The 17,247-nt window shown below is 42.9% G+C and overlaps 1 protein-coding gene across 2 annotated transcripts in view; it reads left to right on the top strand.

The window, feature by feature from the left end:
- The first annotated feature begins 1,310 nt into the window (after positions 1 to 1,310).
- NEK7 (NIMA related kinase 7) overlaps positions 1,311 to 17,247 on the top strand; it is a 102,146-nt gene continuing 86,209 nt past the window's right edge. Inside the window, exons 1-2 of one of the 2 annotated variants that reach the window (XM_083156871.1) lie at positions 1,311 to 1,455; positions 1,685 to 1,770. In XM_083156871.1, the coding sequence (XP_083012997.1) occupies positions 1,714 to 1,770 (57 nt within the window). In that variant the 5' untranslated portion in view covers positions 1,311 to 1,455; positions 1,685 to 1,713. The other variant, XM_083156870.1, reaches the window with a different exon arrangement.

The raw sequence follows: 17,247 nt of genomic DNA, 5'->3' as shown, positions 1-17,247 counted from the left end.
ACAAGCATTAGGTCGACATGGGTTAGGTCGACACAAACATTAGGTTGACCCCCCCAACAACAGTGAAGCCCCGCCCCCTGTGTTTTGATTGGCCCACAGGCCAATCAATCAAATACAATGGATGACCATCGATATGTAAAAATATCGATGGTAATCCATTGCATAGTTGAGCACTATCAATGGCCAGTTGCAGAATTGCCATCGATGGCAACGGCAACGATGGCCATCCCTTGAAGTCTGACCTGCCAGTAACTCACAGCATCCCATCGGGAGGTGTTCCCTCCCTTCAGGATGCCTCTCTCTGCGCAAATGCACCTCAGCCCCCAAAATGGGTTCTGCGCATGTGCAGTACTGCAGACCACACTGCGCATGCGCCGAACCCGGAATCCCGATCAGCTCTCTGGGGGCTGCTGCAAAGGCAGCCCCCGGCCAGCGCATGCGCAGTATGTATGAAGTTACTGTGCATGTTCTGGCCCCGTACAGGGGTGCGCGGAGTCGGGGACGGCGGCACCTTTGCCGGGGACAGCAGCGGAGGGATGGGGGCCCGCATTGCGGCAGCCCCCCTCCTCCATAATGGTAAGAGCCGCCACTGGTACAGTTCATCAATCTGTGCAACATACTGTAGGTGCCCTGCCCTTGAAAGACATGTTAATGTAATTCCAGGAATTTTCCCACACACAAAAGTTTAATGCAAAACTAGTGGTGTGCTTTAATGGGCAGAACACTCAATGTTGGAGCACCACATATAAATGGGGCTACAAAATGAATCTTGTCAGTGTGAATGCAAATAAACAAACTGGTGTTCACAAATAATGGTCTGTCAATGCAAGTGAGCAATAAACACAATGGGAGAAATTGACTTAAGTTTGGAGTTCTATTTCACATGGAATGTTGCTATGGGCAACCAATCAGAATCTACTTATTTATTTAGCATCTTCTAAAAGATAATAGATAGTACCTGATCAGTTGCCCATAGCAACATCCCAACTGAAATAGTACTCCCATCTTAGTAACATTTCTCCATTGACTGTAGTCTGTAAACAGTATAAAGAAAATAAATTCAACCCCCTGTACAGTTTATTTTTAATGTGAGCTGCTGAAAGGGTATAATGGTGTGTACACACCATAACAGGTCCTAGCAGCATTGACCAGGTACAGGCCAATAGAGTTTTTTGGACACACTATTTGTCTAAACAACGCTAAAATGCGGAACAGCTTATTTCTGGACGCAAATTCTTAGCAGCACCTGGGCACTGCCTCGCTGGCTTTTAGAACACAAGTGGAAGGTCCGGCAGAAGGCGGCGACTGCTGTGAGACTGGTTCTCGGCCACCGGCTCCGGCAGCACACCAAAAACTGCAGAAGCAGCAACAACCTTCCCCTTATTCCGTGGGAGGACTCTTCCCTGCTCTCCTCTCCACTCCAGCCCTACACCGCCTGGCACAGTGACGCAAGCAGTAAGTCGCGCCGCACTGACGTTTCTGTATGAAGCAGGGCAGGCAGCAGCAGCGCAGCGCGACTTTCTTGGGAGCGTCGCAGTGCAGCTCCGGGCGGCAGGGTGCTTCTGCCGGACCGACCGCCGGAGGAGAGCGTGGGGGAAGCGCCGGTGCGTGCCCGCTATTGTGTAGTCACTGTACCTTGTCACCGTATTATTCCCCATAGGCTAATGTGTCTTGTGTCTTGCAGAGCTGTGAGGTGCCCTGGGATCTATCTCCATGGAGGAGCAGTGCCAGGCCATGCAGGGACCGTCTGCCCCTCCGTTCCAGCCGCAGGTATCTGTGCAGTCCCGGCAGTCCTCTGTATTCTGTGTGTAAATGTGAACGGCTCTAGCCCAAACCGGAGGAGTATGGGACATTTGCGTCCTAGGGATATAAATATGTGCTGGGTGAGCCAGGCACACACTGTACCCTTGCTAGCAGCAGCCCCGGGGTAGCGGGGAAGATGGTGCATACTGTACATAACACAACTCGCATGCACACAGGAAATATGGGCTGTCATAAGCCCAGGAAGAGGGACTAAGTAAAAACCGGAACCGGATAAGACACCGGAACGCCGGACCAGACATCAAACTCTGCATTCCGGAGCTTATAGTGTCTGGTCCGAGGGGTGTCCCATGCGGGGGGTGTCTTGTCCGGGGGGATACCTGTGATTGCTCACACCAGGGACATGGGGAAGGGGAGATTACAGCCTCCCCGTGTGGTCTGGAACGTTCCAGTTTTTATTACACCCCCGGACCATGCGGTGAGGCTGTATTCTCCCCCCTCTCCTCTCCCAGGTGACAGGTGCGAGAGCAGCCCCATCAGATGGAGCACCCCCGGACCGGATACTACAAGCTCCGGCATGCAGAGTTTGATGTCCAGTCCGGCATTCCGGTGTCTTATCCGATTCCGGATTTTACCCATACCCCCCAGGAAGACAGGGCAGAGCTAAGGCAAGCAGTGAGTGGGGCTCAGAGCTGGAATTGGGGCAGCAGTACAATTAAGTAGTTACCTGTGTGTGTGTGTGTGTGTGTGTGTGTGTGTGTGTGGTATAGATGGGGGCAGGCTCCATAGAGCATCTGTTGGGAAAAGGGGATTTGGCTTGGTAAGGGAATTATTTTGAAGGCACTGTAGCAGCACAAGAGTTGTGTTGTTGACCTCTATGAGAGGTGGTTACTGTAAAGTTGAACTTGAGGGTTGGTGCAGTTGTCTTAGTGCGCCATATTGCCAGTCACTTTAGTTGCAAAAAAAAATTCAGTTGTGACACCTGTTCCTTTTTCACAATGGTTGTGCCCAAATGGAGCAGGTGGTCATCTTTGCAACCACTGCTTACGCTACGGAACTTATGTAGCGTAATGGTCCCCTCACAGGCTTGCTTCTCTCCCCACAACTTTATTAAAGATAATAGTTGGTGGCGTGGACACAGTGTGGTGAGCAATTGCTTTCAGAATAGCAGCCTAATGTATCTGTCGTAGCTGTGCCCACAAACATGAGGAAGTACCAAACAGGTTTATCAGCTACATTGGTCTAAACTTTTAGATGTGATATGGAAATGTGCAAGAAGCTTGACTTTATATACATTCTTGCATGCCCCTCCTGTGGTGTGGTGTGGTGTGGCGGCGGGGGGGGGGGGGTTACATGTCCCTCCCAGGGGGTTGTCTGATGAACAGAAATGGAAATGTGTGACATAGTGGCTGCCAGACGGAGCAACAATTGGATGGATACATCAGGCACACAGTATCCAAGCAACACATCCCCCTTGAAATGTATCATTTACAGATTTAGGACTAGACAAATATGAGTTTTTCCTTGGCAGTTATGGCTTGTATAAGGGGATGAAATTCCTTGAGCTGTGGAGAGAGGAATTTGTCCTGTTATCTCTGGTGAGAGACGTTCAGCTGAGAGATGGAAGAATAAGTTCTGTAGCACATTAGATTGCATTGTGACAGCTATGTGGAAATAGCAGAGGCCACTGCTGACATGTGACCACTGCAAAGGGAGATGTGTTGGGCTAATTTGTTTACAAAAACATGAGGTGTGCTTTGAGAATGCAGAAGGTCATAAACAGCGTCATGTGCGACTAGATGGTTGGACTAAAGAGAAAGACCTGTTATAGAGATAGACACCTTAAGCAATGGTTCCCAAACTGTGTGCTGTGGTCAACTTTCTTATGGCAAAGTATTACAATACCCTCTAGGAACATCTGCAGCTGATGCTGAAGTTGCTGGAGACTCATAGGAGGCTGATCAATTGGGGCAAGTTCAGCCTGTTGTGGTCTCAGATTCTCCATTTAGGGGCCTTACTGTATTCCAGAGCACAATTGTTTTTTCTACCCAGAGACAAACTTCTGCTGCAGCAGAACATGATTTGTTTTCTTTGACATTGCAGAGTATCAATTCACTTGCTTATGCAGGTGCTAGGTAAGCTGTTATCCACCTTTTGGTATGATAAAATACACCCAGTTTTGATCCATTACATTTTAAACTGCTTCCACTTACAGGTCTACAACAAATATGATCTCCTAGGATTTGCCTTACTCCTTACTGTGGTGGCTCCATACTGTTTGCTTAGAATAGGGATGCTGGGTACTGTACCTTATAGATGTGAGCCTCCGTATTTGGGGTGCAGTGTTACAACATCTTTCAGGGATGTTGGGTAGCTTGGAAAGCTTACCTACCAATAGACATCCTGGACTACTGAGCTCTGTTGAACAAAGCAATAGCACAGAGCAGTGAAAGTTTAGTGAGACACTCCCATGGGCGACTACATAAATCATCAGAGGCACTAGAAGTCAAGGTGTCATTTAACTTTCACATATATCAAGTGAAGCAATCTCATCAAGGTTTCTTTACTGTTCATTAAATGCATGGAATACTATGTATTTAAAAAAAAAAAACTTCAAATGATGAGTTGTTCATCCTTTCAAGGCTTCTTTGGAACAGTATTCATTAGTGACTCGTGCCTCACTTACACACGTATCAAGTGAAGTGTGTGTTGATGAAATGCATACCAGTACTCGCACAATGTTCAATGGTGGTAATCCCATAAAGGTTTTTTTATGACAAACAACTGATGTAGTTTTTGGGAAAAAAGGTGTATTTCAAACATGCAATATACATAAGTCTTATTGGTGGAAGGGACACAGTGACAATATACATAATTTTTACAAATAGGGAAGTAACAGCGCAGGCTGAATAACAACATAAGGCTGTTTTATTAAAATATATATTAGATACCATGCATATTGGCTTAAACCGAAACATTGGGTGGAATTTAATAGAATGAGAGATTTGGTAAGAAATATCAGTTTCTTTTTTTTTAAAAGCGACGATCATTTACACTTCAAAATCAAACTGGTTTTGCAGTGTAAATTATTGCCGCTTTAAAAAAACTGGAGATTTCTTACCAAATCTCTCATCCTATTAAATTTCACCCCATAATATCTTCCAATATGTATGAATTCATTGGCAATAATGTAATGTAGCTATCATAATTAAATTGCCACCTACAAGAACCACAAGAATGTTTTGCCATGTAATGTGATTATTAGTGTTCCCCCTAGGAATTTTTGGGGGCAGGGCGCCGCTGCACGGGGGCAGCGCAATGGGGGCGGACCGGGCCCGCCGCGTCACTAAAGAAGGCGTGCCCGGGCCGCCGCGTCAATAAAGGAGGCGTGCCCGGGCCACCGCGTCAATAAAGGAGGCGTGCCCGGGCCGCCGCGTCAATAAAGGAGGCGTGCCCGGGCCGCCACGTCACTAAAGCGGGCGTGTCCGGGCTTCCTCCGTCACACAAGGGGGCGGACCTGGCCCCCGCCGAAATCAGTGAGCTGCCGGGGAAGCCTAGCGCCGCCGAGATTGCGGTGCCTGGAGCTTCCCCGGGCACAGGCAGCAGGCTCTTTTAGCGGGGCGCTGCTGGAGGGGCAGGGCGCATTTTGCCCTTTAGAAATCGGGCAGGGCGCAGCGCCCCGCTAAAACAGCCTAGCGGGAACACTAGTGATCCCTTAGGACTAGGGCCTCCTCCAATTTGTATAGGTAAATAAGCAGCAACTATAGCATATCTAGTAGGAGTTTATTGGACTCTGTTTTTAATGCGGGGGTCACATTCAGTGGAGAAAACAGATTTTTTTTTTGTTTACACCCTATACATTCACACCCACATCTCCCTAGATCAGTGGTTCCCAACCTGGGGTACTAGTACCCCTGGGGGTACTTTGGAGACCAGTTGTGGGTACTTGTAAATAATATTGGTAATGGCGGAAGAAGAAGTCTCCTGATGGCATAAGAAGTCTCCCAATGCCATGGAGATGAACTATGTTGGGTAACTTCTGGTTCCATCTGCAGCATCATCAGTGAACTCAGACATCAGCGATCTTCTGCTCCACGCTGACATGGGTGGTGGAAGCAGAAGCATCAACCCTACAGATGTTAGCGATACCTCCAGAGACAGTTCACAGAGGGACACAATTCCTGACTGCATACTCTTTCGCTACTCCTTAATATAAGGACACGCATAGCACTCACTTCAACTTCACTCGTAAGTACTGTAGATATTTCAAAGTGATAGGAGGGGGTACTCAAAAATGAAAAGCCTAATCAAGGGGTACAGGATAGAAAAAAGGTTGGGAACCACTGCCCTAGATGAACAACTCAGGGCAGAACAGAAATCATTCATTATTTATTGTATTTCCTTTATTCTTTCTAACAATTATTTTTTAGTTTCACAACAAACATTATTTACAGGTGGTGGCTGCCAGGTTAGCACCAAGCTATGCCAACCTCTATGTGGGTGAGGTAGAGGAGTCCCACATGGTCTTCTATAGCCACTACATACAGTAGATTACTTTATTATTTTGGATGGGGTTTTATCAGCCACTAAATTTGTCAATTCTTAAAATTCTAATCATTATAATTTATCCTTCACTTTCTTATATGATTCACCGTCTATTAACTTTCTGGATGTGAACCACAAAGAAAGTGGGAACAGACTGACCTAGATGTGATGCCATGATTTAACTCTATTTGTGTGTTTATTATATTCTATGTAAGCTTAAAAGATTTCCCTTCCTAGTCACATGACCAAACCATACTAAATCAAATGATTCACAGGAAAAAACCCCACTAAAGGGCTTAATTGGCTTAATTATCTATCTTCTTTATATTTCTGTGTGTGTGTGTGTGTGTGTGTATATATATTATATAGTGGTCCCAAGTGCCCGGCACTCCTGCAGATGTCACTTTTCAATGACCCGGTGCCCTCCTAGTGGACTTGATAAGTCCTTGTAGAATCTGGGATGGAGGTAGGCGGCACTCACAGAATTTCAGTGAAGCAAAGAGAATTTTATTGTGACTCACTGACCTAGATGTGATGCCATGATTTAACTGTTTGTCTGTTTATTATATTCTATGTAAGCTTAACATATTTCCCTTCCTAGTCACATGACCAAACCACACTAAATCCAAATATTCACAGGAAAACCCCCCACTAAAGGGCTTAATTGGCTTAATTATCTAGCTTCTTTATATTTCTGTGTGTGTGTATATATATATATATATATATATATATATATATATATATATATATATATATATATATATATATATATTTTATAGTGGTCCCACGTGCCCGGCACTCCTGCAGATGTCACTTTTCAATGACCCGGTGCCCTCCTAGTGGACTTGATAAGTCCTTGTAGAGTCTGGGATGGAGGTAGGCGGCACTCACGGAATTTCAGTGAAGCAAAATCCCAGTCTCTCTATCTATCTATCTCTATATATTTTTTTTTTTTCATTTTTTTTTTCATTTAAAAAGGACCTAATTATGTCTTTACCTTCATTATATTGGTACATAGGATTGCCTGATATATTGAATTTATTACTAATTAGACAGTTTATTTTTAGTTGATTGATTCCCACAGGTGGAAACTCTCAACATAATTACTTGAGATGTATCTATTGCGCTCAATCTGACCATTTGTACACTTGGTCCTGAGGAAGCTGGGAAGCATTAGCCCAGGGCAAAGCTTGAGCTTATACATTATTCCTATTTGCCACTACACATACCATTCTGCGACTCCCTGCTAAATTATCTGGGACCTTGCTCCATTTGAATATACAACTGACTGCAGCACACTTTATGGATCAGCCCTAGAGCTGTACCTACTGTATTTAAGGAGGATAAGTGCTCATTCTGTTCTGGGGTACAGCAGCGATGCAAGTACCCCCTAGAGCACCATGCGAGGATTGCAAGCTCATTGACATTTTATGGACTGCTACTAGGACCTTGTCCATCAATTGCTGCTTATTATCCCATACAAATGGGAGGAGGCCCCAATCTCACATGGAAAAGCATTACGGTGGGTATTGTTTATTGCAGGGGTTCCCAAAGTTTTTTTGAATCACGGCACCCTTGAGTATCAGAATTTTATTCATTTCACCTCTAGGCCAAAAGTTTCTTATTGAGAAAAAAAAAAAATACTAAATAAGTAAATAATGTTTGTCATCCTTTTGTGGTGAGGAGCAGAATTCACTTTGTCAATATATTTTATGGTTAGAAGCCACAAATATTTGTTTTGTCAGTTATATTGACCACAAATAATTTGAACATCCCAGGGCACCCCTGCAAGTTTATCGAGACAGCCCAGGCTGCTACTACACAGTTTGGGAACCACTGGTTTAGTGGCATTTTTAATTATATCTACATGACATGTCAATGAATTGATGCATATTGGAAGATATTATTTTATTTATTAAGTTGGTACTCTTTACCTAGAACGGCGCCCATCGCGGTGATCGCGACATCGCGGGCAGTACATAAACGGCCGCGACGCGATGCCCGCGATCACCCGATTTTCCCATAGGGAACAATGTTAAAAAGCATAATTGACCGCGATTTTGCATTCAATGCCTCAATGCCCGCGATTTTACCATAGGAATCAATGTTAAATGGGCTACAGAGCCCAAATAGCCCCAATTAACCCTTAAATGTCACCCAAATTTTTTTACGCCACCCCACGATCCACGCCAACCCGAAGCGTGGCGAGCGCAGCGAGCCCGCGAGGGGCGGCGGTACGCGTCCTCCGACCTTTTCATGCCCTACTATCCACGTCGGCGTGGAGTTGAGAATAGAATAGTGTGGCGAGCGCAGCGAGCCACCGAGCCCGAAGCGTGGCGAGCGCACGCGGATACCTTCACAGTTATACGCGTCCCCTCGCGGACTTCACAGGTGTCCGTGGCGACGCGGACACCTGTGAAGCCCGCGAAGGGACGCGTTTACCTGTGAAGGTATCCGCGTCCCCTCGCGGGGCTCGCTGCGCTCGCCACGCTTCGGGCTCGGTGGCTCGCTGCGCTCGCCACACTATTCTATTCTCAACTCCACGCCGACGTGGATAGTAGGGCATGAAAAGGTCGGAGGACGCGTACCGCCGCCCCTCGCGGGCTCGCTGCGCTCGCCACGCTTCGGGTTGGCGTGGATCGTGGGGTGGCGTACAAAAATTGGGGTAACATTTAAGGGTTAATTGGGGCTATTTGGGCTCTGTAGCCCATTTAACATTGATTCCTATGTGAAAATCGCGGGCATTGAGGCATTTTAAAGTAAAATCGCGGCCAATCAGGCTTTTTAACATTGTTCCCTATGGGAAAATCGCGGTAATCGCGGGTACCCGATTTTGATGTACCCGCGATTTACCCGCGATGACCGCGATTTTTTACCCCCGACGCCCGCGATTCTGATCGCGGGCGCCGTTCTAGGTAAAGAGTACCATTAAGTTTCTTATATAGCGCACACATATTCCTCAGCGTTTTACAGAGAATATTTGAACATTCACATCAGTCCCTGCCCCATTGGAGCTTACAATCTATATTCCCTACCACATGTACACGCACACACATGCATTCTAGGGTGTATTTGTTGGGAGCCAATTAATTTACCAGTTTATTTTTGTATTGGAGGAAACCGGAGTACCCGGAGGAAATAAATATAAATATTATGTGTGTTTTAGATACAGTATGTATGGTATATACAGGTTGAGTATCCCGTATCCGTATATCTCTTATCCGAATTATTCCAAAAACCGTGGTTTTTGGAATCATTCGAATTTTTTTTTTTTTTTTGTACCCCCCCTAACCCTCTTTTCATACTTACCAAGTCCCAGGGCGTCCACAGCAGGCCTCCGGCATCTTCTCCAGGGTCTCCAGCGGTCCCATGAATGCATTGTGCGAGTGTGCGCGTGCGCCGGTGACGTCACCGGTGCGCGCGCACACTCGCGCAATGCATTCCTGGGACCGCTGGAGACCCGGAGAAGATGCCGGAGGCCTGCTGTGGACGCCGAGGGACCACCGGACACCATCAGGGGACAGGTAAGTATGGCTAAAACAATTTATTCCAAAAACCGGAATATTCCCCTATCCGGAATGCTTGTGGTCCCGAGCATTTCGGATAGGGGATACTCAACCTGTATTTGTTTTAGAAAAAAACAAGTCTTGTATTGTTTATTCAGACAAGGCTAGTACCTCCCTATTTTTATAACATTGTATCTATGTTGTCTGTATTTAAATAAATCTCTTTATGACATACAGCTGCTGTAGTTTTTGTAAAGAAATCTTCATGGGATTACCACCGCTCAATATATTGTGAGTACTGCTGTATGCATTTTATGAACCTGCATTAGAGACTTCTCACTTAATATATGCATAAGTGAGGTACGAGCCAATAATAAATATTGCCCAAAGAAACCTTGATATTGGGTTGTCCCCCATCAATGTAAGTGAGGTACACCACCTCATTAACATTTGAAAGTTTAGATATACATGTTATTCCATCCAGTCCTTTTTCCTTGTACACTTCTTCTTATGAATACGCATTAAAGAAACTTTTATGAGATTAACTAACTTTATATGTGTGTAATTGAGGTACGTGCTGCTAATGAATATCTACTAAAGAAAAAGCTTTTTGTTGATAACATTTATATATACATGTCCTCACTATACACATTATTTTATTTATATTTTTATATTGTAACACTAGTTTTTACAACGAGGAGGATTAAACCGAAGACTGAGAACCTTAAAACACTTCACTCTCCCCTAAGGATAAGTCTAGTTGGTCAATAGCGCCATGGTTTCAGCACACTTCTACACTCTAAACAATTGTTCGCGATCAAAGGAATTGAACCTATAGTGCTTGGAAATGCAGCTGTAGTCTACAGACTTGTTAATGGCTGCATGAGGCACTAATACGAAGACCTTAAACATTTAGAATTATCCAATGTTTTTTTTTTTTAAACCTATAATAAAACAGTAGGTGGAAATGAAGACAGATTAAAGAATTGAGGGAGTCTGCTTCGTCAGGTAAGGAAACCAAGGGAAAAGTAAAGGCAGAGAGAGAAAGAGGAAAGTAGAACCAGAAAAGAGCAAAAAAAAAGAGAAAAAGAAAGAAGGGCGGATCCTCTGCAAAAATTTCCACCTGGGAACCACAGCTAGTGGAAATATAAAGTAAAAATTTAAAAGAAAAGATTATGTAGAAGGACCTAGTCTGTTGTATTATCCGTTACATATGGAAGGAAGAAGAAAGTTGCTGGGTGGTCAACCAAGGAACACAGATTTTGTGAAAGAACTTAGAGGATTTGTTGATGATGCTGGTTATTACTTATTTTTAATCCAAGTACCTCTATTCTTGGCATATGACCGGGATACATTCCTAAGGTTTTGTTCAGACTTTTTATCAATCAAGAAATCATAGTTCCCTCTATTTGGGTGCTGGTGACTTCATACTGACAGCCCTCTCTTGCCTCCCTAGATGTCATTTAAGCCATCTGTACTTATGTGAAAAGGACCTAAGTAGCAACTCTAATACTGCTTTCACATTGCAGAAATGGGTAATGACACGGTATTCTTAAATGGGACTTTAAAACGGGTCTGAGCCTTGAGACCTTTCACATTGCAGGTGAAAACCGTTTTAAAAATCATTTAATACCATTCAAACATTCAACCCGTTTAACCCCCAAGGGACACGTTTCAAGCCATTGAAATAGAGCTGTTCAAACTGCCAAAAAAACGGCTTTGAACCGTGTTGAAATACCGGTTAACTTTAACCGGTAAATCAACTCTGGCACTTTCACATTGCAGCCTTAAACGTTTTAAATTGGGAAAAAAAACGGCAATATACCGTTTTAAAAGTGCGACGTGAAAGGGGTATAAGGCAGCAATGTCGTACACTGGCCACACTTTCATCAAATTTATAGCTTTGATACCTTAACCTCAAAAGGAAATGGCAACACTCAAACTTATTAAAACAAGTTTTAGCATGATAGGTAAAATTTAATTGCACATAAAATATAAATGTCAAAGGATAAAAACAAGATGGAACTGGGAAACTGATGGGTAATTGGGTGTGGGTGAAGATATGACCTGCTTGTTTTTATCCTTTGACATTTATATTTTATGTGCAATAAAATTTTACCTATCATGCTAAAATGATAAAAACAAGATGGAACTGGGAAACTGATGGGTAATTGGGGATGGGTGAAGATATATCCTGCCGTGGAAGATTAATACATTCCCATGATGAAGTCTGGGTGGATGGACAATATCAGTCGCTGGAGGTGTCCTGGTGAAACCCCTGGGACCTGACTATTTGCATTGGACTTCTACCTTCACACTTCTCTGAACCATTTCTGCCTTCTTTCCCTTAATTTGGAGCACCTTTTATTCCTGGAGCACGTCTTCACTTTAGAGACAATTAACATCATCCAGTCCATCATTAGACCAGGACACCTACAGCGACTGATACTGTACATTCACCCGGACTCCATCATGGGAATGTATTGATCTTCCAGGGCAGGTCATATCTTTACCCACACCCAATTACCCATCAGGTTCCCAGTGCCATCTTGATTTTATCCTTTTGACGTTTATATTTATTTATGTGCAATAAAACTTTACCTTTCATGCTAACATTTGTTGTTTTAATCATTTTGAACGCTGATATTTCCTTTTTTGTGTTTTTTTTTCTTCTTCTGACTAATCCCATAAGCAGCTGCTCCTATTGAGCATTCAGCCCTGACAAGCACTCTACACAGTGTATATTTTTTTTGTCTTGATACCTTAACCTCCACTAATGCTGGTTTTGGGCATAGGGTCTTCCAGCACAGGTGTGTTCTCTCCTTTTCTGTGTGGGGGAACACAACTCCTATCTGGCTGAGGGTTTTATCTGTTATGGCACTTAGCTCAGAAGCCGTGTTGATCCTTCTAGTATGCTGGTAGGGCACCGGTGTGGGCCCAGGTCACTTGGCGCCACTATTAAAGGCAAGATGACTGGCATCATTAAGGATGTGCCCAGCTGACAACGTCACTGATTGGGGTGTGCCAGCATGTAAGGAGGTGCCGCACTTCCACCAAACTTTCAGCTTAATGCAAATAGATGCCATACGCATAGCAACTATTCACGTGGCATGGGCAGGCTGTTTTGGTAGGACCAATATGGCCCATTAAATATTCGGCAGGGTGCTGCTCCCTGCTAAAACAGCCTAGGTCTAAGACTAAGCAGGTTCTATGTAGGTTTTTTTTTTATTTATTTGTTTTTAAACTCTCCTCCTTCCTGCCAGTTAATCTTTACTGGCTGCTGGATGGAGGAGAGGAGGAGCTTGTACTCTCTGCAATGTAGCTATCTATTTTTGATGGCTAGGACTCCTCCTGCTTCACCATTCCAATGGTGCCATTATCCCACATGGAGTCCAAATAAAGATTTTACAAGTAAGGGGAGGAAGAGTGTTTGTGGGTAAAGTGGTCCCTGCTTCTGAGTTTTTCCTCCTTTCTAAAATCTTTAATGCTTTTATACCTGAAATGCAAGCTTACATTTGGGGTTGAATTATTAATAAAAATTACACTCCTTAAACTTTTACAGTCAATAATGCATACATACGGTTCTAATAGTAAAATGGCGTATAAAAAGTATTCCATTCCTCTATGCCTTGCACGTCATGCCTTAGGCCTTAGCTGTTAATGTGGGTTGTTTTATGTGACCCTAATCTCTTATGAGCATTTAAAGCCAAACAGAAGCCTTTCAGACTTCCTATAGTTTGGTTTCATAGAAAGCGGCACAGTGAGCATGCTCTTTCTTGTGAATGAGATGTTCATGATCTCATTAATACTCATAAATATTTAATACCTGCTGAGAAGATGGATCACTTCATGCAGACACATAAAAATAGGTGACTATAGAGGAACTTACATGGCTAGCACAGTAACTGTAATGTTTATTCATGTTATCTTTTTAGATATATGTTGAACTGCTTCCTATTCAGAGGTTCCCACTTAAATGAGCAATTTATATTTTGGTTATCATCATTTACATTTTTGCATTCCCTGCAGTGCTTTATAACTATGAGTATGGAGGTATACTGTACACGCGGGCCGATTTATTATTATTTTTTTTTCTTTCTCTTTCTAAGCACTCTTGTTAAGTTCACTAAGAAACGAAGCACATATCGCCACGGGTGTAATCCTCATAGCAATAGTGATGCGCCGTCCTGCGCATCGCCATTGCCCGCTCAGATATATAGATCATGCACAAAATATCTAGTCCCATAGCTGGGGCTAGATTGCTTAGCCCGGATCACTAAACTCACGGTCGCCCCGTACACATCAGATATCAACAGTGGGCCTTTGTTTGCAGACATACTCTGGTCACTTGCTTTAATGGTTTTTATGGACCGGTATACAAAAGTAGGGCTTTCTGTGAAAGCACTTAAAAATTGTTTGCCTTTAATACTCTTACCCAATTGGTGCAGTTCCAATTATTTCCTAAAATTATATTCTAGCCTTCCTAAAACCACACAGCAGTATTAAGCAACAGTCTATAAATGGACTGATGTAAGTTACAGGGTAGTTTTTATTTTATTTATTTTTTCTCTAATAAGATTTGCATGTGTCTGCAATGTAAAAACATTTTTACGTGCAAAGAAAGACCTGTTTCATGCTGGAATAAGTTTGAAAATTTGGGGCTGAGTATCATTGAGATGACCGTTAAGGTATTCTTACTGATTTGTATTCATTTACCAAAAAAATGCCAGTTGCATAAAATAGAAACAGGAATTTTTATGATTACACTACTTTGATAGGTTTAATGAGGAATTTAATTGTAATTCTACTCAGTAACCAGCAGTCATTTTTTCCATATAAGTATAAAACAATCCTTGAAAAGTTAGGGTTAATGTGAACTATGACCATCTTAACGCGCAAATCTGATCTTTTAGTGGTTTCTGTGAGTTGGCACCCATTAACCTCTTTTAACCACTTGCACAGAAAAGAGCTGCACTGCTGGCATGAGCTCTCCCGGGAATATTTCCAGACATACCACTGGAAAGTAGGGGTGCGCTTATCGATTTCGCCTGATTCTGATGCCTCTGGCTGAGACATAAATTTAAATCTGGCAGATTGTATGTGTTTTAGATTCTAAACAATGCACAGCCCTGTGCACATCAGAACGGATCCCCAAGATAGCAAGTGCTGCAAGTAGGATTACGGCTTGGACATCCTCTGGCAGCACTTGTTAGGATTGCAGGCAATATATCACGTACAAAAAAAACCACATGCAATCCTGCCGGCCTGATTCAAGGGGGATTTGCGTTGACTTTTCACCTTGGAGAAGTCTCAGTAATGTATGGGGGTCTTTAGAAGTATAACAGAGGAGCATTCTCTCGTTCACATAATGTTTTCAATGTAGTTAGACTATAGTAATTTTTGGGTCCCCTCTCCCCTAATTTATATTCCAAGCCATAATGTTGGGTCAACATGCTAATTACCCCCCAAAAAAATAAAAATAAAACCGTTATGGGCCTGAAATGTCATTTTCCTTTTTCTATCCAGGGAGCGGTTCTACATAACAACAATTAGTGCTAGTGCTGTAATATCATGGCATATTGTACAGTTGCCATTGGTTGACTTTTATATTGTCTTGATTTTTTTTTTTTAACGAGTTGAGTGCAATCTACCTACAACAAAATAAAGCATTCAGCCATGTGTAGGACTCTTTCTTCAGAAACCCTGTGACAGTGCAGATGCGACAGATTGTTAATTCACTGACCCTTTTGCCCTTTGTGAGGAAGTTGAGTTGAGGGGAAGGCAAAAAATGGGAACATTACAGTTGGACTGTGAAGTTTGCATGCACTGCCCACTGTTAAACAGATTACCTCTAATGAAGTGTCTAATGCTCAGGGCTCGTCAACTTAATCAACAAAGGCAGCTTCACCCCATCTCACAAAGCAAACCCATGGCCCTCTGGCCCTGGACAGCCACTCTCGTCCCCTCTCTCAGGGAGGTGCCTAGCCCTAACCAAGCCAGACAGTGTGTGATCTGACATGCAAATATAGGTCATTGCATATGTAAATGTGTGATTACAAACTCGCATGCCAAAACACATTAGCCAGAGTTTGGACTCAGCATGCGGCTGTCACTGTGTCTTAGAGACTCACGCTAATCTTTGTCAAGTTCAAATGCGTTCTCAAAGTGGAGAAAGGAGCTATTTATTGTCTAATCACATTTTGTCTCATTTACTGCATATGTCTTTGTGATTGCATATGCAGATTTGCTGTTTTATCTTTGGAGTACCAGAATAGGTGTATATAGCACTTTAGCTAACACAGAGTAGCATTAACAAAATAGATCACAATGAAGTATTTTCATTGATTAAAGATCAATGCGAATCCGAATCTGTTATATGAACCTTTTTATAAACCAGATAAATTGAAAATATTGTTACATTTTTTTTATTTTTACTTATTTTTTATGCATGATTTCAATGCGAGCATTAGATATTGAGCTTAACATTCCATAACTTAGTAAGCTTGGTCATCAAGATAATAATAATAATAATAATAATAATAATAATAATAGTTCCCATGTTCCTTGTATGGGTTTCCACTGCATGCCTTGATTTCCTCCTACAGTTTGAAACCATATCGCTAGGTCCATTAGTTTCTGACTGAAATGGACTGTTCACTTTTGTGTATGTGTTTTCATAAGAAATGTATACCTTAATGTTCTTCGTATAACCATGCAGAGTGTGGTAACGGGACTGTACGATCAATGTCTGTGATGAACACAACATTTGCAAACAGCTAGCAGAATTAGCTTGGAAGGTCAACTGTGGATATAGGGAAGAAGTTACTGATGACTCCACCAGCCGGTTCTTAACCTTGTTCGTGTCTAGATCTCTCTTATAGTCTGGTGTCTGACTCCATGGCACAGAGTTTCAGGTGCAGGGAGGTGTCTTGCGCCAGTATCCAGGCACCCAGTAGGTTTCTAACATCACCCCTACTACCCCTGTTCTTAGTCTATGTGAAATCTGTATGTGGCTGCTTATTATACTGCAGTTTGTTCTACAATTTTTATAATAGCCACACGGTTGACAGCAAATACTATCTATCCTGTGACAGTGATAACTACTTGACCGGAATGAATCCTGGTGGATCTGGTATTTTTAATGACCTGGTTCCTTGCACTATTATGGAGTAAACATTTCTGTTTATTACAGTCTTCAGAATGTACATATAAAAAACATCTCTCTCCTTTATATACAGAAGATACCACCCAGTGTATGTAAACGCAGATATATATTTTTATTCACTCAGATATAATAGGAAAACGTTTTATTGAAAGATTAAAACATTTTTTTGAAACCCTAATAGCTGTAGATTGTTCATGTTTAAAAGCATTAAAACATGGTTGTCCAAGTGGGATACAGTTGTTCGGTCGACACCTAAAAAAGGTCAACATG

The sequence above is a fragment of the Crinia signifera genome, chromosome 8 (genome assembly GCF_055691185.1).
Source record: "Crinia signifera chromosome 8, ASM5569118v1, whole genome shotgun sequence".
NCBI classification, from domain to species: Eukaryota; Metazoa; Chordata; class Amphibia; order Anura; family Myobatrachidae; genus Crinia; species Crinia signifera.
Note: the sequence above shows the minus strand (reverse complement) of the source record. Positions and strands in the feature narration are given on the sequence as shown.